At 42.8% G+C, this 26,780-nt stretch overlaps 1 protein-coding gene across 2 annotated transcripts; it reads left to right on the top strand.

Annotated features, from left to right (window-relative positions):
* Positions 1 to 3,874: 3,874 nt before the first annotated feature.
* kitlga (kit ligand a) lies at positions 3,875 to 26,780 on the top strand. Of its 2 annotated transcripts, none has more exons than XM_029523329.1 (11): positions 3,875 to 3,916; positions 4,143 to 4,260; positions 19,483 to 19,593; positions 20,005 to 20,061; positions 20,606 to 20,758; positions 20,848 to 21,025; positions 22,149 to 22,202; positions 23,048 to 23,145; positions 23,409 to 23,515; positions 24,546 to 24,614; positions 24,732 to 26,780. In XM_029523329.1, the coding sequence occupies exons 2-10, from the start codon at positions 4,246 to 4,248 to the stop codon at positions 24,574 to 24,576; spliced, it is 804 nt and encodes a 267-aa protein (XP_029379189.1). In that variant the 5' UTR covers positions 3,875 to 3,916; positions 4,143 to 4,245; the 3' UTR covers positions 24,577 to 24,614; positions 24,732 to 26,780. The 2 variants fall into 2 exon arrangements, with proteins under 2 accessions (XP_029379189.1, XP_029379190.1); XM_029523330.1 differs by having other exon boundaries at positions 3,892 to 3,916; positions 4,082 to 4,260.

The raw sequence follows: 26,780 nt of genomic DNA on the forward strand, positions 1-26,780 counted from the left end.
CTGCCACACAGAGCAGCACTGACAGAAACAAACACAGTAATTATGTGGAAAAAGAACAGAATGAAATAAACAGAGAGGAAACTTGGACTTGGTGTCTAATATTAAAAGAGGTGATTAAACTGATCAAGCTAGTTTCACCAGCAATAAGTGTGTTCGTTAGAACGCACAAGAACTCTTCAGAGCGTCATTTTACTGGCTTTGCCCAGGTTTTATTTTGGAGTATTATGATTTTTATTTTATTCTTTCTTATCTCCTTCCTTTGCTCCTTTAGTGTATCATATACCAAGTACTTATCTCCCCACAGGTGTACCCCAGGGCTCAACACTGGGGCTCCTTCTCCACATCCCAACTTTATTTGTCACTTTAAAAATGACCACATCCCAAACAAAGTGCTGTACATAAATAGACATAAGAACACAGACACATTGAAACAACTGAAAGCAATAAAACACTAAAAGAGGTGCATAGTCTCAGGCGGGATTAAAAGCCAAGCAATAGGTGAGTTTTAAAAATGGACAGTGAAGGTGTGCAAAGGTAGCTCATTCCTTGGTTTGGGTGCAGGAACAGAAAAAGCTCTGTCGCCTCTGAGCTCCCGTTTAGATCAGGTGACATGAAGCGCAGAACAGGGGCGTAGGGATGAAGTAGCCCAGAGAGGTAAAGTGGGGCGAGACCATTTAAAGTTTTAAAACAAATAAAAGAATCTTAAAATGAACTCCAAGACGCACAGGCAGCCAGAGCAGGGAGGCCAGGGCGGGAGTTCTGTGTTCCCTCCAACTGGAGCACAGAACTCCCGCCTCCCTCCGGTTAATTCCTCACATGCCTCCTCATATTAAATCTTTAGAGAGACGTATCCAGCTGTGCTTGTTGTTTCTGCCGGACAACACCAAGGTTTCCATGTGGATTTGGTTCATCTCCTTCACGTATAAAGGTTCCTGGTTAAGAGTGTGGTCGTCCTTCAGAGCCTCCATGAACCTCAAAAGGGAGATAATCCTCCAGTGGCTAATCGTGGCCGCTGTGTTTTTCGTTTCTTTGTATGTTTGGTCAACGCTAAAACCAATTTTTCCTTCTGCATCGAAACTTCAGTTCTTCTCTCATTTTGGCCAAAAGTGTGTGTCACCTGTAAATGTGTATATATATTTTTTTAAACTGTCATTTGTTGGTCGGAAAAGCAGAATCCATATCCACAAATCTTTTGGTTTCAAAACATATGTATTGTTCCGTCCAATGTCTTGGCTCGAATGATTCTATTAAAAACTTTCTGCAAGTTTTCAATTGGCAGATCATTTTTGCTTTCATAGTTTTTCTGGCACATAATAATCAAAAATCACTGAATGCAGCTTTGATGTAGATTTAGTCCCCAGATTCTCTGGACATTCCACATGGGACCCGTTAAAGTACCGGAAATCCTGTTTTCCTTGCAAGTCTGGATTCCATTCATTTAGAAATATAAGCAGAAGTGTCGTATTTTACAGACAGATTTTCGAAATAAGCTGATTGCATGATTAAGGTTCTCAGGCTGCGGCTCAATGTGAGAGGTGTGCGACCATTGTTTCTGAGAATGAGGCGAGGGTCAGTCAGCGAACAACCACGTCTCTGATTGTTAATCCTATTATTTATTTTGCAGAGAGTCCAAGACTTCACGAGTTCACTTCCCCCCTCCAGGTACTGGGTGCTGTTTGCAATCCTGTCATTATAGCACACAGTAAATATATATCGTCAACATCAGAGGCTGCCATGTCTTTGGCAGGTTGTCAGATCAGTTTGGAATGCTCAGCTGAAAAGTAGATTTATTTGGTTTGGGGCTTTTTTTTCTGATAGTATAATTGTAAAACAGTAGGCATGCTTCATGTCAGCGGTTAAAATGCACATCATCTAAATATTCTGGATTTGATTGTGGTTACTTTTTTTTTTTCTTCTTTTGGAGCCAAAAATCCAACAGTTGATTGCAACATTTGGAAATTTTCAAAGAAATGTAATTTGGGTTGATCCGGGCCTCACGTTGGTGTTTTCTGAGGTCTCAGGTTTTTCTGTGAGGCTTTCCACTCACTAACGCATCAGGAAAGATGGATTTTTTTGTTGTGTTTAAGCAGCCAAAACACACACATGCACCACGTTTGAGAAATGACAGGCACGAAGCGTTTTCTATTTCGATGAAAAAAAGCGAAAATTAGCAAAAACAATCGATGCTTGTTTTGGAAGTTTTGGGAAACAAAACAGGGTAAGATAAATGTTCACCGAAGCACTTGATCTCTCCGTGCGTCCAAACAGCCTGCTGTGATTCTCAAAGTTTCGTCGAGGGTGAGAGCTGAGAGCTGCCATACTTCATAAATCATTGTTGTAAGCCAGATGCCTTAAAAACACTGTTTCCAGGAAAAGGTGTAGATAAACCGAACCAGACAACGAGAAGCGTCGGAGTGGATCATTTCTGTGTAAAAAAAACTTAAGCAGAGGTGACATGATTCCATCACCTCCACTTTGGCTGACAGCTGCGGCCGCCTTGTCTCAAGCAGCCGCTGCACAGTTTACTGGCACAATAAGCCCATTAACACCTGATATTTACTCAGAAATCTAAACATACTCCACTTCCAACTCTTCTTTCCAAACAGACCGGGTTGTAAAATTTTAACGCACTTTCCTCCGTTGAAAGCATGCTCTCTCCGCCGCGGAGAGGTTTTTTATGCTGATTGAAGACTGATGAAACCAAAAGCTGCATTCTTCCTTCTCTGCTAATTGTCGCACGCTTTAAATTATGACACCATGTGATTTGGAGGCATGTTAAAGTCGTACAGCTCGGGCAGTCTGGATTCAACATTACCGCTCTAAATATATCGCTGACATAACCACAGAGGACCCAAACAGGAAATTCCAAAAACCCCATCAGGTCACGGTAAATTCAGCTCCGAGGAACAGCAATGTAATCTAAATCACACAGAAGAGCCCAAACATTGCTGCGTTCTTTCTTGTTAAAGAAATAACCTGAGCTCAAAGGTCCAAACGCAAGCTGTGATGGTCTTTATCCATAAGATAGGAAAACAAAGGTGAAATGAAGAATTAACTCGGTTTAAAGTTTAACTATTCATCCGAATGCCGTTTATTGGTGCGAGTTCAGCATGACACTTCATTCCTGTCGGTCAGATTGTCTTGAACCTAATGGGAAAATGGTCTTAATTCCCCCTTGATTTATTTGCTCATTAAAGTTCACTAGCTCACAGTCTTCGGGTTCAAGTTGTCTTCATGGCAGCATTTTTTTAAACGGTGGTGCCATTTGGAGGAAACTACCACCTGTGTGTGATTGACAGACTGTGGCAGCCAATCAGGACTGAGTGCAGAGCAGGTCAGACCCTCCCCCCCAGCTCCACCTTCTCCTCCAGGTGTCTCCTTCTTCAAAAGTTCAACTTACAAAGAGCCTCTTTGACTCCCACCCCATATTTCTGACAAAGTGAATGATTGTTGTAATGTGTGTTCGTGTCAGACAGACAGACAGACAGGTGATGGAGATAGACAGAAAAATGATTGATAGATGGACGGACAGGCAGACAGACAGGCAGGGGGGATTCTTGTGTGTTAAATAAACGTTTAAAGGGGATTAAACTGATTTACTGCCTGCAGACTCCATAAAAACTCAGTTGGTTGTGATTAATACTCCCATTAGGAATTGATCTTCGATAATTGCCGTCATTACCGCAGCTCCAGGCCTTGCCTCATAGCTGCCCCATGAAAGTCGCTGTTGAGCAGAGAGCTGTGTACCTGTCGGATGTGTGAAGTGTTTATTCTGGCTGTGGTGAGTTTGGATGTCAGATGGGCGGCTCCATGTTTTTTTTTTTTTTTTTTACGCGTCATTATAAAGGCCCGGCTCTCCGCCCTCCCAGCGCCGGCTGTCCCTCCGCGACGCGCAGAGCCCGGATCTATGTCCAAGGTAGATGGGCTAGATGACACCACGTCGTTAGCCCGCAGGCTGCTGACGTTCAAAGTTTCATCTCCAAATTGTTCAGATTATCATTATTTTATTTTTATTTTTTATCATTTCCCCCTCTCTCCCTCTCTCTTTGTCTGTGTGTGTGCGTCTCTTTCATTTTTTGAGGTTTTCCTTTTTGTCTTTTTTCTTTTTTTTGTCCTCCGTTCCTTGGATACTACTGACTTAGGCATTGGATATGTGCACACAAGATGATGACAACCCCTTTCCTCCCCGTAGAAGTAAAATAAAATAGGCTTTCGCGCACGCCGGATTTACTCCTGTCGTTCCATATGAAGAAGTCAAAAGTAAGTGACTTTTCTTTCTTTCTTTCTCTTCTGTCTGTCTTTCTGTGTGTGTTTTGTGTTTTTTTTTTTTTTTGTTGTTGTTGTTGTTGTTTTGTTGTTTTTTTTTTTTTGTGCCACGGTTTATTTCTGCTTGAGGAAATGAAGGGCTGACGCAGAGAGCCGGACTCGGTCCTGCTGCTGTCGAGTCAAACTTCACCGGAGAGCCTTCTGCGCTTTTCTTGCACGCTTCTTTTTTTTGTGTGTGTGTTTCAACTTCTCTCTCTCTCTCTATATATATATATATATATTATTATTAATATTCAGAAAACGTGCATTTATTGAGATGTTTATGATCATCAGCTGGACATCGCTCCACCTGTATGGAGTTAATCCAGTTTCTCAGCCACATCCACGTTTTTTGTTCGTTTCATTTTTATTTGTCTGCACAAAAAAGCGCCTTCTCCGCTCAATCCGTGCGCATTAACGGCGTCAGCCTGCACCCCCCGCTCCTTGCATAACCAGCACCTATTTCTTTATTTTTGCTAAATGTGTATTTCTTTAGATGCGTTTTGAGAATCCGCTTTGTGCACAAGTTAGAGGAGCTTTTCCTCCGATTTGCATCCGCATCTGAATGAAAAGCACATCCAGTTCTTCAGCCTCTTCTGACGCAGTTCGTTCGGTCTGAAAAGAATCAGGTCTGTTTAGAGAACAAGCTTCTGCTGAGTCCTGAGAAGTATCCATCCAGGTCACTTATCTGCCCCCACCCCGGTCATACAGCAGCCCTGCAGGGCCCAGCATGGAGCACAGCTGGTAGGTCACAGAGCTGACCTACAAAGACACAAGAAAGAAGTTCACTCTTTCAGTGAATTCCAAAAATGGACCCGCATTTTTGGAATTCACCAGCAGCAAGAAGGCTTTCACCTCTTTCGTAAGAGCAGGTGATTAGCTCTGTTCTGCTGAACAGAAGTGTTTATTTATTTATTTATTTATTTATTTATTTATTTATTTATTTATTCTGCAAACCTCCCCCCCCCCAAAAAAACAACAAAAAAAAAGATTCTTATGCTTTTCCAAAAGAGCAGTCAATAATGTGAGAACTGATTTGGACAAAGTCCTTTTTTCAGCACTGCTGTGCGCACTAGAAGGTGTGCAGACTAAATTTAGGCCGGTTTAACCTGCATTACATCCCCACGGCTGTTTACCTGAGTCCTGTGATGAACCCAGATTCTGCTTTGGCGGCTTCATTTCTGAATGTAATTACCGTCAGATTGGAAAAGTCATGATGATATGAATCGTCTTCCCGTCGGTAGAGAAGGGTGTGGGTGTCTTTGAAGTTCTCCTGGAGCAGGGATGACGGGCATTCGAGTGTCCCTGCTGCTGTTGATCACGTCCAGAGCAGATTACTATCTGTGCTTTTTAATTAAGTTGCTTAGTTAAGTTGGGCTGTGTGCCTGGTTGCATTATCGCACACCTTTCATCTCTCTGTTTACTGACGCTGCAGTTGCTTCAATGACACGTAGTCACGTGGAGGAAATAATGCCAGGGACTCGTCCCAGGTCCTTCTGCGGCACGTGCTTGGATTGTGTCGTCAAAATAAGGGAAAGGAGAGGAGAAAAAAAAAAAAAAAAGCAGCTCGAACACTGCTTAGTAACAAATCTACAGTGGAATATAATGATAGTGTGTGTGTGTGTGTGTGTGAAGAGAAGGTGTGAGAGCGTGTCCAGACTTTCACATTTCCACAGAACGTTTGGCACCAGTTTTCTGATATCAGCTCAGCGTTGGAGGGAGAAACCCTCTCCTCCTCCTCCTCCTCCTGCCTTCAGTCCCAGATAATGAGTGTTACTTATAGCCTGATACAGAAGTGCTTGTTCAAGTCGGAGACCCTCGCTAACTGAGTGGGATGCAGTCTTCTTTCAGACTGCCCCCCCCCCCACCCGCTGGGGTCAGGTCCCTGTGAGGGTACAGAGTGATGGGAAAGGATGTGAAGGAGAACGCAGAGCAGGTGAGCCGGACATGTTTCTGATGATTTAGGCGCATCCATGGCTCATACGATGGGGGCTCTGCCTGAGGACCCCCCCCCACCACCTGGGCTAAGAACATGATTGTTTCAGGGCTGTCTGAGATGCACAGCCATAGGTAGGTGGCTGCTAATCTTGTTACGTCGCGTGTCCCGAGAAGGAGGAGTTGTGAATTAATCACTTAAGGCAAATTTGATGTGTGGCAGAGGGTTAAATCTTTGCAGGGCTGATTTGTTTTCAAAATAAAACTATGAGATTTTAATGGCAGCATGAAAGGAGAGGAAGAAAATGGAACTGCTGTATCCGCTCTCACGCTGCAGGGCGAACTGTCGACTCGTTACCTAAAAGCTGCCTTACTCACTCACTTTGCATTGCTGCAGCTAATGCTTTTTCATCATCCCCACTCCCCCCGGAGGGAATTTAATGCAGCCGGACTGGAGCCGTCTGAAAAAATTCTTTGAAACACTGACAGTTCACAATGTTCTCCTGCTTGTCGACCGATATTTCAGCTCAGAATCAGCGATGAATGCCTACTTGTCAGTGCAGCACATCAAGCGTTTCCCTGTGTTAAATCTCACATCTGACAGCACATCTTTCTCTCTGCTGCGTGAGATCCATTACTGTCACGGTAATGTGCATTGCTTCATTCCTTCTTAATAATTCCAATTGTTTTGTTTTTTTTTTTGGATGGCCTAAATATTTAACAAAAATAATAAATCGATATCTTCACTTGACATGTAAAAACCTTTGGAATTTCAGAACTCCTTCTGCTTCCCTTTCACATGGAGCATTAACCCTGTGGTGACTATCAGCCAGCAAAAGGCTGAGGAGGTTCAGACACATTGATCGTGTTACTAAAAAAAGGTTTTAGGGTTTGTGTATCGAACAGAGAAAGGCCAAATTAGCCAACGGGGATGTCGTGGAGCACAAAGCTCACACACAGTTCAGCGATGTGCTGGAGAACGTCTTCCTTCTGTGCAAACAAACCTGAAGTTTTGATCTTGGACACAGACGCCTTCCTCCGGCCACCCTGTCTGGCCTCAAGGCGCCAACAGGAAGAAACCGGAACTATTTTTAAGTCCCGTAAATTGGCACGGTAAACAATGATTTTCGGAGCCTTTGTTAAACATTAAAGAGGGATCACGTGTCCTGGAAGCTCCCAGCGTGGTCGTGTGGACAAGGAACATGCAAGAGTCCCTTTTGTCACTCCACATTATCTCTCAAAGAACCTTTGAGGACTCATTCGCTCTGCTTTAAATCACTGAGAGTGTTTCACACGTGGGCAGACATATTTACTCAGAAAACGGACCACCCCACCAGAGAAATGTGTCAGATGAGGCAGAAGACGTGCGGTGCCAGCGCCATTTTCTGCCTGGACTTTTTTTTTTTTTCGAGCTGACGTTAGAGCTCGAAACGACCCCAGCTGGATCGGATCAAAGATCTGACAGACTGGGGCTCGGCCTGGCTGCGAGCAGAGGGCGTAGTGAGAGGAGAGGAGACAGTATAAACAAGGAATATCAAAGTATTCAGCATTATTTCAGTGATGTTCAAACATGCCAAAAGAAATAAAAAATTGTTTTCGTTTCGAATTAACGCGCTGCCAACACATGTGTGACAGATGAGGACGAGGGACCGGTTTACGGTTTACTCGGTGCATTTGCCTCTTGCCCACCCTGGTCGTAATATGTGCTTTAATTTCAGTATGAATTATCGTCTTTGTGTTTTCTATTCACAGCAAAAATAAAAATGAAATGATCAGGATCAAATATTTGTTGGGCCTCGTAATAGACGAGCATGTCCCATTTAGTCTGGATAAGATCTGTTGCACAACAAAGCACAGCAACAATGTGCTGATACATTTCATTAATCTGCGACAACCTGAGCGTGAGATCAGACGGATCTCTTTTTCATCCAGAAAAATCCCTGGTGCTGTTTCCCAAACCCGCCTCATACTGCTCGACGCCACGCCAATCAGCTGGGGTCAAATCAACCACTTTCGGTGATCATTTTGATCTTCTGGCTCTTCATCTCCATGTGAATGACAGTACGAGGTGGTCTGTTGTGTTCACTGAGTCAGGCCCGGTGCTCCTGATGCTCTACCTCGCTGCGTGGCCGCTTATTTCTTTACTGTGGATGACCTTCTTTAAATAGTTTATCGCTGCACAGAACAGTTACAACGGGGATTTTCAGATTCTCGGAGTGTCTTTTGGTTTTTGAGCTGTCTGGTTGTCTGACTTTGAGATTGTTGGAAAAAAAAAAAAAAAACAAACATTACGACAAAATGATCATGACCTCGAGCCGACAAACAGCCTTTTTATTCTCTGTTGATGTTGCTTCCTTTTGCTGTTTTACTGCAGCTTTTATAGCTCTAAATTTATGAACCAAATCTCTACGCTCTGGTCCAGTCTGAACTACTGTGAGAAACCTGGTGTCTGGCCTAGAAGGTGCACAAGTCATTGTTCAAGTAGTCGCCTCTGAAGCTTTCTCAAATGGCAGGAAACCCAAATTTGAGAATGTTGTAATGTGCAGTTGTTTCTTTGGCCAAGAGACACAGTGCGTAACCACAGCGCTGCCCGCCAATCACCCTCTCTCTTCGAGAGTATCGGATTTTGTTTAAAGGTTTGGTACCGCCAGGAGTTTTGTGTGTTCCATGTGGTGTAAATAACAGTTACACATCAAATCAAATTACATTAAAACAGCGCTAAAATACACACGGATGCTATTTCAAGGCACTTTGCACGCCGAGCTGGCTTCCATCGAACGCTTGATGGAATTATTTGCACATTTTTGCAGCAGCGAACAGAACAAGGTCCACGATCTGCCTCAGATGATGACTTTTGTAGCAAATTGTGTCCGCTCAGTGATGGATTGTGTAATTTAAGTAGCACTCAGATTGTTTTGTCAGGCTCCTTGACTTGAGCTTAGACACCCCTCCTCCCGCTGAGCAATCCCACCATGCATCTGCCTGAGCAACCACTGCAGGCGTGTGGGGGTGGGGGTGTCATACACACGAGTTTGATTTGAAGCAGCAGAAATCTTCACGCCAATTAGTGCATCGGATCTTTTCTTACAAGCAAGCCGCAGCTTCAACAGGATCCGAGGATCTTGTTTGTCGGCTCGGTGTGATCAGAGAGTTATGCAGTCAAGTGAATGATTCCTTTCTGGGTTCAAGGGTTAAGTGCAATCACTGCAGGCTTTGGTATGACAACAAGGAGCCTTCAGATCCTCCGCTGGTTCTTTTTTTTTTTCTCTTCTTTTAAACTTGTTTCTGCACGGCATGATATTTTACATTCAGAGACAAATGCCATATTTCAACTAATAACACGCTGCTGTGTTTGCAACAAATGTTGTGATCCAAAACAAAACAGAAATGGTCTGATGAAAGGATAAGAGTGCAATCTTGAGCTGCTCAAAATGCAGCCGAGCTGTGGGCGTAAAGTTGTGAGGGTAAAAACTTGGCAGGAAATCTTCCTTTTTTTTTTTTTTTTTTTTTTTAAGCAGTTGCACAACTCAACCTCCCTTCTTAGTCCAAGCCAAACTACCCCCCTCCTGCCCCCCCGCTGACCGCAGAGCTGCAGTTTGTGTATATTAACCAGACCTGCTGGCACTGTAAGTGATGGAGCTGTATGAAGGGACCATAAGGGGTTCATGAAATAGGCCCCCGCCGCCTTTTAAACAACGTGAGATTTTTTTTTGTCTTTAATTTGAGAGAAGGATGCCCCAACATGAGCTCCTTGCCTTCCAATCAGAGCCTCTTTAGCTTCTCAGGTCTCTTAATTTGGGAGAAATTATGGCTTTGGATGGACGAAGAGCGGATGTCATCCTGGCAGTTGCCGTGACTAAATAACCGTTCTCAGATTATACGCGCTGCATTTGTTCTTCTACCTCTTTTCCGTTTCCGGGTCGTGGGAGTGCTGGAGCCAGTCCCAGCTCACTCCTGGACAGGCCTCCAGTCCATCACAGAGACAGACAGAGACCAACGGACAGCTTAGAGTCACCAATGAACCCAAACCTGACGTCTTTGGAGGCCCCAGGCTGGGAACCGAACCCTCAACCTTCTTATGGTGGGGCAGCAGCCCTAACCATGCTGCCGTCGTGCTGCATTCACTCCTTTTTTTATTTTTTTATTCATCATTCCAGCCTCTAATTCTCCCCAGCTTGTTTGACACTTGGATAATATTTAATTAAAAGGCAACCACATTAACACATACTAATCCCTCCAACGCTTTGGTGCAACTCAGTGAGTGTTTCACTCTAATTTGTACCAAAGACAAAGCTCATCACAATTTCAAAGGTTTGTCAGTTTGTTGTTTTTCTCCAGCACTCGTTTGGTTTAAAAAAAAAACACACACACACACACACAGTCAAGTGTTCTTATGTTTCAAATGTGCCCACTTTGTTTGTTGCTCGATGTCGCAGCTTTAAGAAGCATAGCTTTTGATAGCTGTGTGTGTCTGCGTGCTCTTTCCCGTGCACCAGTTCCAATAAGTAGTTTAATTCATCTCAGCCTCCGTCCGTTCAGCTGGGGATAATTTCTTCAGAGATCGGAGAAAGTATTAACGTGCATGCATCACCCAGCGAGCCTCTGATTGATGCCTCGCTCCATTTTGCATTTTATTTCTCCCCTTTTATGCTCTTCTTCAGCCCACGCAGGCTGCCATGTGAGGGTCCAATCAGCTATCAGCCAGATGCATGTTAGAAAACAGCTGTTTTTATCAATTCCAACTCAAAAGAAAGCCAAAATCAGGCTTGCTGCAGTCACGTCAGGCCTTTGAATCTGATTTTAACATCAGATTCTCGATCAGTTTTTGTGTGTTTTATTATGTCTGAGTCCAAACTCAGCATAGAAGGAAAAAGATTTTCTTATGACTCAGATCCAGCTTCACTGTTTCGTCAGCTCTTTTCATAGTTGAGGGGAAAAAACATGGAAACCTGCCTCCGCTGCCTGGGTGGCGGTGATTTTATATTTCCGCAGGAGAGTTACTCTCAGCATCGGACGTCCTGCTCTGTTGGGAAGCAGCAGTAGCGCTCATTTGTAGACGGTTGCATTGGTGGTATTCCAGGAATCTAAGCCTATGCTGTGTAGAGAAAGGCCGCTGCTTCCACTCTTGACTTCCAATTGCAGAAGAGATTTATAACCAGCGATGCTGGAATTTCTGGGAAAAAAAAAAAAGAAAAAAAAAAAGAAAAGAAAAAGAAAAGCTTAAAAGCTTGGAAGCATTCAGTTCCAATTCTGCATTCACATCTCCAGAATATCCTACAGCAGACATTTTGACTTGTCATAGCAGGAACTGAACGTATTCGAAACATGTGTAATTGATAACACTACAAATTAAAGTGAACAGCTTCCAGGATACTAAAATAGTTCATGCTGGCTTGGAAACGACGTTGTTTCCTGGATCTGCGCCACAGTTAACTAAATCTGTTGCACTCGTCCTCCTGCCACAACAGGTCCAAGTATTCGCTGACTATCATCTATGTGGGAAAGACTGATGGTATTAAATCACAGACCGCCACTCCATATTGGAGACCATAACTGCTCAGCGTATCGTTGTTTGGCAGCAGCTGCCAAGTTGAACATGAGGAAGTAAAATCCTTAAAACCAGTTGAGCAGTGATTGTGATGGAACATGTTCTATGAGCAGCTTTCCCTTCTGTTTAAATAATAAAGGCTCCATTTGAGACTCTTTTCTTATCTATAACAACTTCTGATAACGTTTAGGAAAATCAAATCCTCCTGCAAAGTTTTTATTTTATAAAACACTGACACAATTTATACTCGAAAAAAAAAAAAAAAAAAGGCAGAAAATAAAATTTTCTATTTTACAGGACATTTAAAGCCACCTTTAAAATCTTTAAAATGTTTTTCATACCTGTTCCCGGTTTAACTGCCAAGAACAATCCCAAACGTGTCGAACAAGTGCCTCCAAAGCTTTTACATCACCACTCACTTTCCACAGATGTTACAGTAATTGTTTTGGGTTCCTCCCTTCCTACTTTGAAGACAGTTTTGTTAGTGCCAGCTTACTGTAAATGCTCTTCGGCAGACAGAAGCAGCAGAAATAGATAGTAATTGGATTTACGCATGAAATGAGTGAGCTGCTGTCGCTCGAGCACACAGCCAGTTCCTGAGTGGAAACCTTTTGTTGTTTTGAATATTTTTGAAGATATAACGAGTCGTACGTTTCGAACAGGTTGGCTTTATTTCGAAGGAAAAGGTTTGGTAGCTGTAGTCCTGTCTTTGGGGATGTTTGACTAACTGACAGCAGAACAGAAAATATCCAGACATTTTTCATAAGAAATAAAATAAAACATAAAATGTTCATCGGATTGTTAAAAATTTGACGTGAATGTGAGGGGAAAGGATTGTGTGGATGACCTCTGACCTGGCAATTCTTTCCATGGTGGTCCATGCAGAAAATGGCTGAGCAATAAAAACAATTTCATGAGCATGCATTTGATTTGGGATTAAACTGCAGAGGAGACCAGTGAGGGAACTAAAGGTTTACCCGCCGATACGCAACACACCGTCATTTTATCTGAAAGCAAACGGTATGTTGAATTCCTCGGTTAACCTTAGCTCTGGATCGACCCCGGAACATCTGCAGACTAAATCTGCCTTGTTTTAATCCTCGTTATGAAACATGGAAAGCATCACATGGCATTCGTAATTCAAAGCAATGATCCGGGCAGCTTCAACAAAACAGGCCGCATGTTGCTATGGCGGGCTAATGTCATGCGAGGTCCCTGCGTTCTGCTTTTATGAGATTATGTGGTTAAAAGGACCACGAGGCCGGCGGTATGGAGAGCCTGTTCAGCTAATGATGCCTCGGGTTCAAGTGCTGGTGAAAAATGAGACGAGGATAATCATCCTCGGCATCAATGCGAAGTGGTGGGGGGGGCACGCAGGCCTTAGAGAGACATAATGCACCTGACAGTGACGGAGAAGAGGGCTCTATTTCTGAGCGCCGCCCCTCAACCGTCAACACTTTTGCTGCACTTCGCTCTCCAGCCGAACTGAAGTGGTTTGATTTGCTGTATTTCGGTCACAAGGAGCGTTTTTTCGGCATGAGAAATAATTGGATTTCTGCTGTCAGAGCCACCGCGGCTTCGGTCTCACTGATAAGTGTCAGGTAAACAAACAAGGGCGAGGGGCGAGTTAGTTGTCGTCTCTTTCTCCGGCTGAATCGTGTTTTATTGATGTGCTTGGCTCTGTGTTAAGAACCCCGAGGTCTTGTTGAAACAGAATCTGCTTGTTTTTGCATGGGAGTTGTTTGATCAAGATGTTTTCCCATCGCACTCTGAGTTCAAAGCTGCCTATGATAAGATCAGAGTTATTGTTTCACTTTCCTTCCAGTAGTTATCCAAATATGTGGTGCATTTCGCTGTAACTGTAACTAAATGTAGATTCTCCACTGAAAAATATAAGTGAAAGCCTTTCTTCATAAACTGGAAGAACTAAGTGACTGATTAACTGATTAAATAGATCTCAGACTGTAATAACTCTCTCTGCATTTTATTAATTCATCCATCTTCTATCGTTTGTCTGTTTCCGGGTCACGGCCAATCCCAGCTCACTCTGGGCGAGGGGCGGGGTCACCCTGGACAGGTCACCAGTCCATCAGAGACAGACAGACAGACCAACAACCGCTAACACTCAGACCTGTGGGAGGAAATCATGGAGACTCCACACAGAAAGGCACTAAGCACGACGATGTGTATACATGTCAGTTTTCCCAGATGCATGTGGCAGTAAATCAGCACAAACAAGATTCAGGCCTGGACAAATAGCAGGAAACAGTGAAAACAGTCTTGACATATTCACTGCATACAGTTGGTGCAGCAGCGTGAACGGGGGGAACCACACCAACGGAGGAATGTGTGTCATTCCATGATCCCATGTATGGCGGCAGTTCAGTGTTTCATATAAATACTGCTTCTTCTTCTTCTTTTTTTTTTTGGATGCTTGTCGGTTCCCAGTCCAGCATTCATTACTTGGAAGCCAACTATTAAAAACATTCTTGTAATTTTAAGCAGCGCCAACAAAACGAACTTCAATTTCAGGAAATCGCCAACATTGCCATTTTTGCAAATCAAAAGTCAACCCCTCCCCCAGAATAATTGGATTCTCGATTCAGTTGCTTCCACACCTTCGTACTGAATGTTGCTTTCAGGGTGGAATCTGTATCTGGTGGGATGAATTTGATTGGAGACACATTTTTACAACTTAAACAATTTGGAAAATCCAGTAAAACAGCTTTTTTTACAACAGCAAAACAAATTGAAAAGGTCTGCAAGCCACAAAAAGGCTTTTCATCCAAGCCACGAAACAATAATGAAGTCCTCTTCATCGAGGGAAATGTTAAATGTTCCAGACAGGAACATAAACACACACAGTTGTTTGTACAAAGTGCTCATGTGCTGCTCAACAGCGATGCTGTCATTAGCTCGCTGTTGTGCAGATTTTCGCTGCGCAGTTCAGGAAGTGTTGTTTGAGTCATATGAGACAGTATGGCAAGATTTCTGCAGGATTTCTTTTTTTATGTGTGCGTCTGGTGAAGCTGAAAGAAAAAGTTTTCTTCCTCCTTTCCGAATCATTCGCAACCAAGCCGGCCGGTAAAATTTGGTTTCTGAAGGTGCGGCGTTCCTGCTAGCTCAAAATTCAGCTCAATTTCCTGTTTTTTTTTTTTTTTCTTGCTCCTTATGGGAGAGATGCATCTCTTGTTGAAAGGAAAGCAAACGTGGGTGTCTGTTTTCCATCAGAAACTAAATCATGGAGGCGACTTCAGCATCTCCAGTAACAAGCGTCTGGATTTCTTCTTTAGAAGTCGCCTTGTTACCTTCCAACAGATGCGTTCTCTCCCTCTTTTATCCAAAAACGAGTTTGTTCCTGCAAACGTGTCTCTGTGGTTGAGAGTGAAGGCCAAACCAAAAGCAAACAGTGTGGCCTTTGGCAGGTTTTACGCTTTTCATCACTGTGCCGACCTTTGAGCTGAAACCCAACACTGAGGTCCAAAGGAATAAATCCTTCACCATTTTCTTTCTGGGCGTGAGATGAATCTTGAGATTGGACGGTCGGGAAAAGAAGGAACAGGACACCACAGTCGCATCGCCGTAATGCAACGAAACGGGACATGATGCTTAAATGGAGACACGGCTGTCATCTTCTGAATCTGTTACTAAATGGATTCATCGTGTCGGAAAATGATGATATAATGATATTTATTTTTTTTTTTTACTCCCCAAAGACGCAGCACTGAGAAAAAATGTCCATTGCAATCACAGACTGTTAATATGCGTGACTACATCTGCACTCAGTCTGCAGATGTTTCAATTTAGGAACTTTTCTGGATGGTGCTGAGCTTTCCTCAGAACGAATTTGCTTTTCTCAGTCCACTTTTATTCAGAGCAAATGCTCTGTGCACCAACATTGCAGATGCCAGTGCGTGTCTGTAAGTGACAGATCTGACTCGCCTTGTTTTCATCGCCTTTTTTTTTTTTCCCCAGACTTCTCCCGTCTGCCATTGCCGTTGTTTTGGGATGAATAAAAAAAAGTTGTCACAGAACTTTCTGCAGTTTCTCAGGCGGCTGCGTGTCGGCCTCAGCTGACCCGTGGGAGACATCAGATTCGTTTGCGTTTGAGAAGCTCTTCACTTTTTGTCTGTCTTAAAAAAATGTGATAGCGTCAAGAACGACAGTGACAGATATCATCGCAGAGGTGATCAATAGAGCTGCAGACGACAGCGTGATGGCACGAGGCACTGTTTTCTGCAGCGGGAGAAAGTCCAACACGTCTGGTTCAGTCGAGTCGTCTAGACAGATCAATGCTGCGAGGTAAACGTTTGCAGGAAGGCGCTGAGTCAGTAGATTTATTTTTTTTTTGGTCCCTTTTTGTGTGAAAATCTCAGTGAAGAGCCGTTTTCAGACTGAAATTGAAGAGTTACGTAACGGCGATTGAACAGCTTTTTCCTCCTTCTTGGTCTCAGCTGTGCTTCAGGATTTTTTCACTTTTTTCACAGACTGATGTTTATTTATGTTTGTAGGCCACTCCCTGTTTACTCTGTGAATCATCCTCTCTTAAAAAAAAAAAAAAAGCTCCTTGATTGAGGCTTCGGCTCATGTCTCTAGTGCATTTCTCTCTTATTGAAAGCAGATCTGGTGAAACAGAGTTATGACATCAATGTAAACACCACGGCTCTTTTGTTGCAACCCGTCATGCTCGAAATCTGGTGGTATTTTTGCCGTTTTCACTCACTGTCGTCTCATTTCAGACCCAGCCACACCTTTCTGCTGCTGTTCTCATTTAACCGACCACCATTAAAGCATTAAATCATACCACGCTGTTTCTACTCAGCCGCTGTCAGAGTGCTCAGCCTAGCGGGAAGCTCACCCCTGTTGCCCGCCTGCCTGACCACGATCCTTCCCAGCACCCTGCAGTCTGCGGACACACCTTCCGCTGCTCGTTAACCTCCGCCGTGGCCATGTGGATCGAATTCATTTCAATAACGGTCATCTTAAGTGTGACTTCTGGGCCCGCCTGTTCGAGCTCACTCGTGAGGCTTTGTGTTCCTTCTCGGCCTCCGAGTCACGTTGTCAGGCATCGAAATCCGGTTGCACAATGAAGGAGCACAACAAATGGAAATTTTTAGTCCTCAAAAGTCTCGTGTCATATTTAGAGACTTTGATCGAAGTACAGAGGCTTTAATAATGTGACTGACATGCAAGTTTCTTTGGAGAGACACATCTGCCTTTTAAAGGAAGTGTTTCCATATGGTGGGATTTGTTGGATCTCTTATAATATAATAATCCTATAGAGTCCAGTCTAGACCCGCTCTGTATGTGAAGTAACTTAGTTAGAATTTGGCACTCCTATAAATACACTTTTGCTTTTAAACTCAATTTTATTACATGACAAGAACTAAGAAAAACAGCGTGATTTAAGAGACACACGATGTATAAATAACATTTGTTTTGATTAGATACATGAGTAAATGTAATTTAATGTAAATATACTTCAGATTTCACAGATAAAACTGATAAAGTTGACAAGGCATCCTGGTCACTTAGCTCAGGCTCAGCAAACGCCAGCCAGTATGCTTTATTCTTACTCAGTCATGCTTGAATATGACCCCAAAAACATAAATTAGCTGGCATGTCACTTGAGATTGTGTTTGACTTTGGTCTCAGCCATTTCTGGAAAGACATAGAAAAACACAATTCCTATTGTTATTCTTCTTCTTTCTTTTCTTTATCTTAAAAGATCCCCACAAAGATCCCACAATTGTTTTTTGTTTTTTTTTTTTGTTTTGTTTTTACATTTGCATTCTGCGTGTGTTTTTTATTACTGTGGGCAAAATTCAATTATCATTTTCTTTCACAACTTGTGAAAATCCCTGCCCTTATCTACTTTCATTCATTGTAATTTTCCTCTGAAATCGTATTTGAGTGATGACTGAAATGTACGATTTCCAGCTCATTTGCTCATCTCTCCTAAAAGGTTGTGCAACAATTGCAACCTGACATTTAAAGGCAATTAGTTTTGGTCTTGCAGTAAAAGTAAGGTGGAATTGAATGACATCCAATCCGCCCTTAACACGCCGCCTTTCCTTCAGTCTTTCCTGCTGTTGATTGATTATTGTTCCCGGCTCTTCCTGTTGTGGCTCTGCCTGAGAAATGTGCGGTAGCGCGCCGGAGCCGGTCCTAATTATCTGGATCTGAACCACCAGATTGGCAGGGAACATGAACAGTTGAAGGCAAAAATGTGAATGTGTGTAACTGTGAACAAGTCGCAGGAAAACTGAGAGCGTGAGCACCAAACCCAGATCCTGAGAGAAAAATCCTGTTATACAGGTTGAAAAGAGGAGATTAAATCTGACTTTATTTTTTTTTATTCCATTTCTAGAACATTTTATTTGCAAAAGAGCAGGTTCATTTTCAAGGTGGCTGCATTTTTATTGGGTTGGGCTCCAGCTCTGCACAAGCACAGCAGATCTATTGTGTAATAAAAGGCAGTAAAGAAACCGGGAAGGAGTGATCGCAGGTTTACTTTCTCAGCCACAAGGAGCACCTGCAGAGTTTCCTTGTAGAAATTGGTTTAGATTGCAGCGCTTATCACCTCTAAAGGCCTCCGTGTGTGTTTGTCAGGGGAATAATATGCGGCTTGTAGCAGGAAGCTTGCGGCGTGCAGGGTGGTTCAATGAAGTCCTTGTGTACATGCATGATTTCAAGCAAACATGGTTTCACTTTAAGCTGCAAAATCACTGCTGCACAATCCCGAGAAATGTCTTTTTTCCAATCAGAAATGCACTTTTATGTATCGCAGATTAAGAGATTCTGTAACTCTGAAATCCAGCATCAATGCTTTTCTTTTTTTGCCGCTTCAACACTTTAGATTGAGATAATATCTGTTGGTTTAGTAAAATGAAAAAGTTGCATCTCAGCCTCACCCAGCGTAAACCCGTGATGATATTTTGGATTTGGGACTGAAATGTGTGGAAGCGGCCGCTCTCACAGATGAAAACGTTTTTAAAATCTGACTCGGTGACTCATTCCTTTGTGAATAACTGCAGTGTGGGTGGAGGATTGCCTTCTTGATTCTGTCAGCAGAACAAATGACGGGAATTTATTGCATTGGAACTGCAAGTTATCTAATTTCGGCTGCTCTGGTTTCCCTCCACTCCGAAGGCTGTCTGTTGTCCTTTAGCTGGTGCGCTCAGCGCTTCAAGTTTCTGTAACAGCAGGGTCTCCTTTTTCACGTGGCATCGATTCCCCTTAAACAAACCATTAACACATACAAAGCCACATAACGGCTGGCCTCACATTTAAATGACCGCTGACTCTGCATGTGCTGTTTCTCTCGCTCGTGTCTCCAATTGGCACCATCAGATCCAATTATACTTATACGGTGACTTAAGACTCGGACGGATGGGATCCAATGGTCTGTTGAAATCTATTTGTCGAGCCGACTGGCCTTGTGAATACACCGTTCACATTAAAGGCCACTTCGTGTCGAGCTGCTTTGGGGGTCGTGCAGCTGTTGGGTGTGATCACCCAGCGTCACGTACACAGTCTGCTGTTAGTCCCGTAATTTACTGTCACTGATGTTTGCAGAGCCACTCAAACTCCCCAGACTTGTTTTGCTGATCGTAATGAGTTCAAGATTGATTTATGGGTTGAAAGGTTTCACTAATGTTCCCACTGTCTGTCCTGTCTCCTGTGATCTGTAGATTTGGATACGCCTCTGTGTCCATTTACTGCTGTTCATCACGCTTGGGGTACATTCAAGTAAATTTGCCGTCAACCCAGTGACAGATGACATCTCTAGACTCTCGATTTTGGTAAGGACCGCACTGGCATTTAGTTTTCACGGAAAAAAAGCGAAGCAAAGTGTAAAATACATGTCATTCCAAAGGAGGTGTACGGAGGTGAGTGCTCGCTTTGCAAGGCACAAAAGTCAGAAGATTAGCAGTCTGGACGGACAGACGTTTGGCTGCGTTAAGCAGATCAGGTCAGAGTTGTAGCTGCTAAACCGAATCAGGATCTGATCGGAATACACAGCACAACTCATAATGTCCTCAAACGTCTGTCTGCCAGGAATGTACAAAGCTCAGGAGGAGAGAGAAAGCTCAAAACAAAAAGACGATCTACTCAATGACCAAAAAAAAAAAAAAAAAAACTAAAAACTTTGAAGTATTTGAATTGGATTTGTCTGATATTTACTGTTTTTTCTTTTTTTTCTTCTCTTACAGAGACAAAATATTCCTAAAGATTACAAAATTCCTGTACATTACATTCCAATAGAAGAGGTAAAGTACCGTCTTTTGTTTTTTTATTTTATTTCTCTTCTGCCACCAGCATTTGTTGTAAAACTAGACCAGCACCAGATTGGTGCAGGTTAAAGTGTCCTATCTGCTTATCTGCAAAAACTCACACAGACATGCGTGGACACTGTTGACTCTGACCTTTTCCTCTGCCACAGCATTTTTTTTCCAGCTCCCACCTACCTGACAGATACTTTTAGATCCTAGCTCTGCAAGAATCGAGTTAAGTTAATTTTAACTCGTGAGGAAATTCACAACATACATGCAAAACATAAAAGCATAAATAGTTCATCCCCCAAACATACAGACGTTCATACACACGTCTAGATGGATTCATTACGGACTGATGGATGGTAAAAACGGTGTCCTCTGTTAAATGCAGTCTTAAGTTTGAAAGTAACATCTGACAGGGAGGATTATGGGATTTGGGGGGATTTGCTCTTGACTGAGTTTGTTCCTGTTGACATGTTGGAAGTCTGATACCAAACTTGCCATTACTCTTTTTTTTTTTTTTTTTTTCTTCTTCCAGGGTGGGATGTGTTGGGTAAAATTAAATGTCTTCTACTTGGAGGAGAGTTTACAAGATTTAGCACATAAGTTTGGGAACATTTCATCCAACAGAAAAGATATTAGCATATTCATCCAAATGTTCCAAGAACTGCGGCTCAACATGGGGTCGGTGGTAAGTCCAAAAAATATGAACAAAATAAACCCATTCAATTACGGAAAAGCTGTGCTTGAAAGCTTGAAATCGATTGTCTGTCTCTGCAGGAGCCGATCATGTATGATTTTGAGTGCCACTACAGGGAAGAGAGGTGGCCGACAGCGCAATACTTTGACTTTGTCAAAGACTTCCTTTTAGCTGCACAGAATAGAGAAGATTCAGACAACTGTGATCCTCCTCCCTGTCCCACCACAGCGTACTCAGTAACAGAAGAATATTCAAAAGGTGAGCAGTTATCGTGTTCGGCCCGCTTTTCTGGCTTGACTGACGTTTTGTGTTTGGGGATTGCAAGTTTGTTCACTGTTGATGTATCAAGTCCAATAAAGTGGTAATTATAGATTCTAGATTACTCTCGTAAAATAGTACAGAAATACTTTGTCAACCATCACTCATGTGAACAGTTTGAGATGAACCGGTTCCAGCACATGAAAGCTATTTCGCCTCCATCGACCTTGGAGCTCTTCATGTTAATCTTCAGGGATAATTTGAAATGAGAACAGCTGTACTGATTAACTTTGGTAAAGAGTTGTGTGCCTGCCTGAAAGGAGTAACTGAAGTTACTGAAGGGAAGTTGACATTCTATATATGATCGTTTTCACATTAGTTTGTTTTCCATTTCAAAACACGTTTCTATGAAAGCTTAAGAATTTTCCTAGCCAGAAGCACAAATTGTAATTGAGATATGAATCGCTGTCTTTGCTGGCAGAAGGTTGTTTTCCCTCACAGAAATGACAGTTAAAGGGAACATTGTACTCATCAGGATCGGTATCTCCAGTGATGAAGTGGGAAATATAGATTTCGAAGTTCCAGCTCAACCAGCTCTTCAGGTGTTTTAAGTGTTTACTATTGTAGGAAAACCTTAGAAGAGCCGGCCACCCTCTTTGGACTATTTGTGAACAGGCTGTATTTAGGACAGATCTCCTGTGGCCGCTTGGAGAAGCTTTTAATCCAGGAACCATTATTTCTTCACAAGAACTTTGCAAGCTAGACAAAAAAAAAAAGAAAGAAAGAAGAACAACTGAAAACCGTCTCAGTGCTTGGATGGCCCGTGGAGACTCGGCTGAGTCACAGGACTGAGGGAAGATGTCCCCAGGTGACGCATGTGAAAGGAAGAAAGAGCCGAAACCGGATTGTATACGTGTTGATTACAGAGCAATCTTCCAATCTTCCCAAAGCTTTTGTGTATATGTGTGTGTGTGTGAGAGAGAGAGAATGGGGGGGGGGGTTAACTTTTTACTTTTAGCTCCTGACAGTGAAATGTTTTCATCGCCCCCCCCCCCCCCCCCGCCTCCTCCTGCACTGATTTTCTGTCTAACCGACCCGTCTCTTCTTTTTCTCCGTCCTCCAGCGTGGCCCACGTCCAGCAGTAAAGACCCAGACTGTCCGGCAGGCTGCAATCCACGTAAGTTTTGCCACCAGAGGAGGCAGCTGTCAGATCTGTGAGCAGCCCGTCTGGTTTGTCGAAGCCTCAGATTTTTTTTTTTTTTCCCGCTGGCTGCACGAATTTGTCCCATTCTAGAGGGAAGAAAATCAACCCTGCTCCCCGGAGCTACTGTCACTTGATTAATGACACTCTGCGGGGCAAATTCCTCCTCACTTATCGTCTCGTGTCTTATCTTGTCTTCCTCAAAGAACTGAGACATTTCTTCTACCTGCCTCGTTGAGACTCCACATGTCTTTTCACTGTTTCTATCGAAACAATGAGATGTTATCCACTTTGTTCCCACCATGACGCAGCTCGGTAACACTGAAATCAATTTCCTGTTGGCTCACATGGTGCAACTGGTCTTAAAGGATGGAAAACAATAGAAAGATGTCTTTTCTGAGTTTCTGGTGCCATGTGTTAGTCAGCGGGGACGGATTATAAGACCGCGGTTATCTAATACAACATTAAGCCCCTAAAAATCAGCGGTTTACTCTGATGTTTATTGTCAACAGCTGCAGGGGAATCAGTAATTTATAGCTGTGTGTCCTGTCTGAATGATTGAATGCTTTGTGGACAGCATTAAAGGCAGGATGTTTGTCATAATCAAGAAACAGTAAAATAAACTACAAGTGGGTATTTGGAGCTGGCTTCATTTATTCATTATTTACTTTTTTTTTTTTTTTTTTGATGGGAACTATCAGCGAGAAAAAGTACCAATCATTGAAATATAATCTAAAATATTGGCTCAAATCCATTAACAACACAACAAAACTTATCGAAGTTGTTTATTCTGTTTCTAATAAAAATTCTTGTCTTTTTAGTCCCAAATCGTGATGCAAGATTTGAGGTGGTGGAGCGAAGCCTTCTCTCCCTACTCTTCATTCCACTCCTAGCCCTCGTATTCCTGCTTGTTTGGAAGGTGAGCCGAACTTCAATCCCCGGCATTAAGCCCTTTTAACTTCCAGTGGAGCTCCGCAGATATGACTGCTGACTTATTGCCGTTTTATTGTTGGAAGATTGCGCTTTGTTCCGCTGAATTTATGACAGGCAGCCGCAGCCTTTCAAATCTCTGCAGATGCTTTGCAGATTGCTTTGCTCTGAGTTGCGGGAGTGTTAAAAGTGATATCCTGCCCCCCCCCCCCCCCCCCCCCCCCACACACACACACACCTCTCCGAAAACAGGTCCGTTCAAGGAGGAGCCAGGAGGATACTGAACAGAATCCTGGAGCAGCTGAACATTTTACAGGAACAGAATGGACTGCACCTTCAGTACATGAAATATCGGAAAAGTAAGCGTGCCTTCACTGATTTACAGTCTTTGCGAAGCTTCAGCGGGGAACTATTCTTCAGCGAGACAAGTCCATTATGTCTTTTTTGCCAACAAATCAGGCCACGGTTCCTGTTAAAGTATGACACGGAGCTTTAGAAAGAGCCATTGGGACCTCTGTAACCTTGTGATGTCAGAATGGAGCACTCACCCACGGCCAGAAAGAATCACAAACAGAGATTATTATTCAAATCAAAGCTTCGAATAAAGCAAATAGAAAGATGGTAAATCTTTTATTTCTTTTTTTTTATTTTAGTAAAAATGTTTTTATAGAAAAGCTAGTTAGGTGTGATTTTGGTTGAAGTGAGGTAGGTCAGTGAAAGTCCTGCGTTTGATGGTCGTTCCATCCAACCCAAAGATCCTCTCAGTGTGGACTTTGTGCCTCCAGAGTCAATTCATCAAACAATAAAATTTAACAGTGGTAATAAGCAGCTTGCACAGACAACCTTCAAAGCTGCCTTTTTTTTATGTACTAAATGAACTGGTCCCTTGACTTTTTTCCACTCTGCCGTACTTTTTGCATGTATGAATCAGGCGCGATTGACGGGGGTCTGCCTCTGACCCTCAGAGGTTAAACCATGAGGAGAGGCATAGCAAATGTTCACACATCGGGCCGGTCTTTCCCTGATCAATCATGCAAAGTGACTGCTGCTGATTCGTGAAGTTGACTGCACAGAGCGTCAAGCTGCTTTCACATGATATGCATTAAAGCGTGTTAAGCAGATGAAAGCTCTTCATTTATCCTGGAACGACCACCAAATTCAGCAGCTGTCAGTGCGGGGAGCTGGCTGTGAATTATGTTTCCAACGATGATAGAGTTTGACGGGTTCTACCCCCTACCTTAGCTGACTTTGTTGGCGCACAGTTAAAAAGAAAGCAGCCACCTGACTGAATGCTGAAGGCGATGCAGTAATTTCTTCTTCTATGGATGATTAGTTTGTTGTTGTCGTTGTTGGACAGCATCCAATTCTTTCATTTCTCCCTCATCACAGAAACAAGTTGAACGTCATTGAAACGGTGTAATTAATGCTTTAACCCTCCAATGTTCTTCAGCGCAATTGGTGAGATTTTTTTTTTTTTTTAATGCGATTACAAACAGAAAAATATTAATGTTTTATAATCAATTGTTGCCGTCATTGAGCTCTAAATACTTCCGCTTGCTCCTCTCTCTCTCACAGGGCTCTACTCTTTACTCTGCTTGGTGTCCAAAGGTGATGAAAAACAAACACGAAGCTGAAATTCCACGGTGAGATCTCAAGAGGTGAAAGGCCTGTTTCTGACTGCTCTCCGGACTGAAAATGGCAGATTTCCCATTTTGCCACTAAGAACAAGATTTTTCCGGTTCAATCACGCCTGCTTATGGATAAGCTTGCCTTTCTTTTAAGACTGCATGAACCAACCCCCCCTTCTTTTCCATCCTGTGCGTCTGAAAAATATATATAAAATAAACCCAAAACAAAACAAAAAACTGTGAGATTTTTGGCAAAGGGGGAAAGAAAAAAAAAAAAAAAAAAAAAAACTAAACCCTTTCCCGACCCCCAATTCTGGCTCCTGCAAATCGTCCGTCAGAACCGGCCACGAAACTGTTTGGGGGAAGCAGACAATCACTAATGACAATCACTAGAAAGGTAGGAGTGTGAAGAGGGCACGCTGGCTGTGACCTTTACCATCGGGCCGCCCTCGCCGACACGAACAGAGGTGGCAGGACGCAAACGTCCGTTTCTCTACATAGTCTGAGTATTTCTATCATGTCTGTGGTCTTTTACATTGTAAAACATGTCCATGCTTTGGTTTTTGTGCCTTTTTTTTTTTTTGATTAGTGTGACTCCATGTTTAAAAAAAAAAAAAAAAAAAAAATCAAAAATAAGCCTGTCTGTGTTTCTGTGCGGTAGAAGAAAGTGGAGAGATCATCCCCGGGCACATTGGAAACAACCTCACCACAGAAACCCAACAAATATTATTATCCCCAATATCTCTCTCTCTTAATTTTTTAAAATGAGAGTTTTGCCAGCTCGACCTGTGCCCAAGTGACGGTTCGGGAAGGACAGTTTGCCTGGAAAAGGATGTCTCGGCAGAGCGATCTGCGGTGGTTGTGACATTTCTGTCCACGGGTTACATTTTTTGCCTTTTTAACCCCTTTTTTTTTTTTTTTTTTTTTTTAGGAAACAGTTCAGCTGGTAATTCTGCTTGTTATTGTATACGGACTATATGTTGGGAATTTCTATCATAGGAGACGAGAGTATTAATGTGCAAAAAACAAAACATTGAATCTGTGTTAAAATAAACAAAAAAAACAAAAAGAAGTATACCACATTGGTGTTCATATAGTTCAGAGCAACAATACCTTACAGCATCAATAGCAGGAATTCTTTGGTGTGGTGACGTATCGTTCGTTGTGTTTAACTGCGAGATATTTTTGTTTCATTCCAAAATGCATCTTTGAAGAACACTCCACTTACTGGTGCCATATTCTGTATGGCGGTCTAGAGCTGAATCCGTGTTAGAAGTATACCACATTGGTGTTCATATAGTCACAGCAACAGTACTTCAAGCAGGAACATCTGAAAAGTAGCAGCGTAGCGCTGTACTGTCATATTAAAGGTTTTTGTTTTGTGTCAGTTAAAGCCATTCAAAAATGCATTTTTGAACAATATTGGAACATGCTAATCTACAGCAGTTTAGACCTGAGACTCTATCGTCGATCCTCTTTAGTTTTTTTTTTTTTTTGGCTTCTCTACATGAAGAGTATTGTGTGCAGTGCCCAGTATTCTGACAGACACAGGCTAGTCTAGCCACAAGCAAACTAACAAACAAACAAGGTATACTATGTCAAAAGTTGCTTTTTATACATAGCCTATGAATATCATGAGCTGCAACAGGTCTAAGCTGTGAAGAAAAAAAATGTGTGTGTATGTATATATATATAATGGTCTCCCATTTTCCTGTCTATGCAAGAGCCACAATTTGTATGTCTGATGCATTATTGCCCAAAACTGAGCAATTCGATGCATTCGTCAAGCGAATGACTGCCCTTAAATACTGTTCCTCTGTGGGGTTTTCCTTTCGGGGGGGTCTGAGAGTGAGCGGAGCCGCGTCCTTGAACAGTGCTTTCGGGCCTGAGTGATCTGATCCATCGCTCTTCAGCGGTTGAATCGGATGGCTCTAGGCAGGAAAAAAGTCTGGGTGCCAAAAAAAAAAAAAAAAAGAGCAAATGTAATTATTGCCCG

The sequence above is a fragment of the Echeneis naucrates genome, chromosome 16 (genome assembly GCF_900963305.1).
Source record: "Echeneis naucrates chromosome 16, fEcheNa1.1, whole genome shotgun sequence".
In the NCBI taxonomy this organism is placed as follows: domain Eukaryota; kingdom Metazoa; phylum Chordata; class Actinopteri; order Carangiformes; family Echeneidae; genus Echeneis; species Echeneis naucrates.

What these genes read in the sequence shown, in the direction of transcription:
- kitlga (XM_029523329.1), top strand. An exon ending in GGCTCAACATGGGGTCGGTG is followed by an intron (nt 20,759 to 20,847) that starts GTAAGTCCAAAA and finishes CTGTCTCTGCAG; the next exon opens with GAGCCGATCATGTATGATTT. An exon ending in TCCGGCAGGCTGCAATCCAC is followed by an intron (nt 22,203 to 23,047) that starts GTAAGTTTTGCC and finishes TTGTCTTTTTAG; the next exon opens with TCCCAAATCGTGATGCAAGA.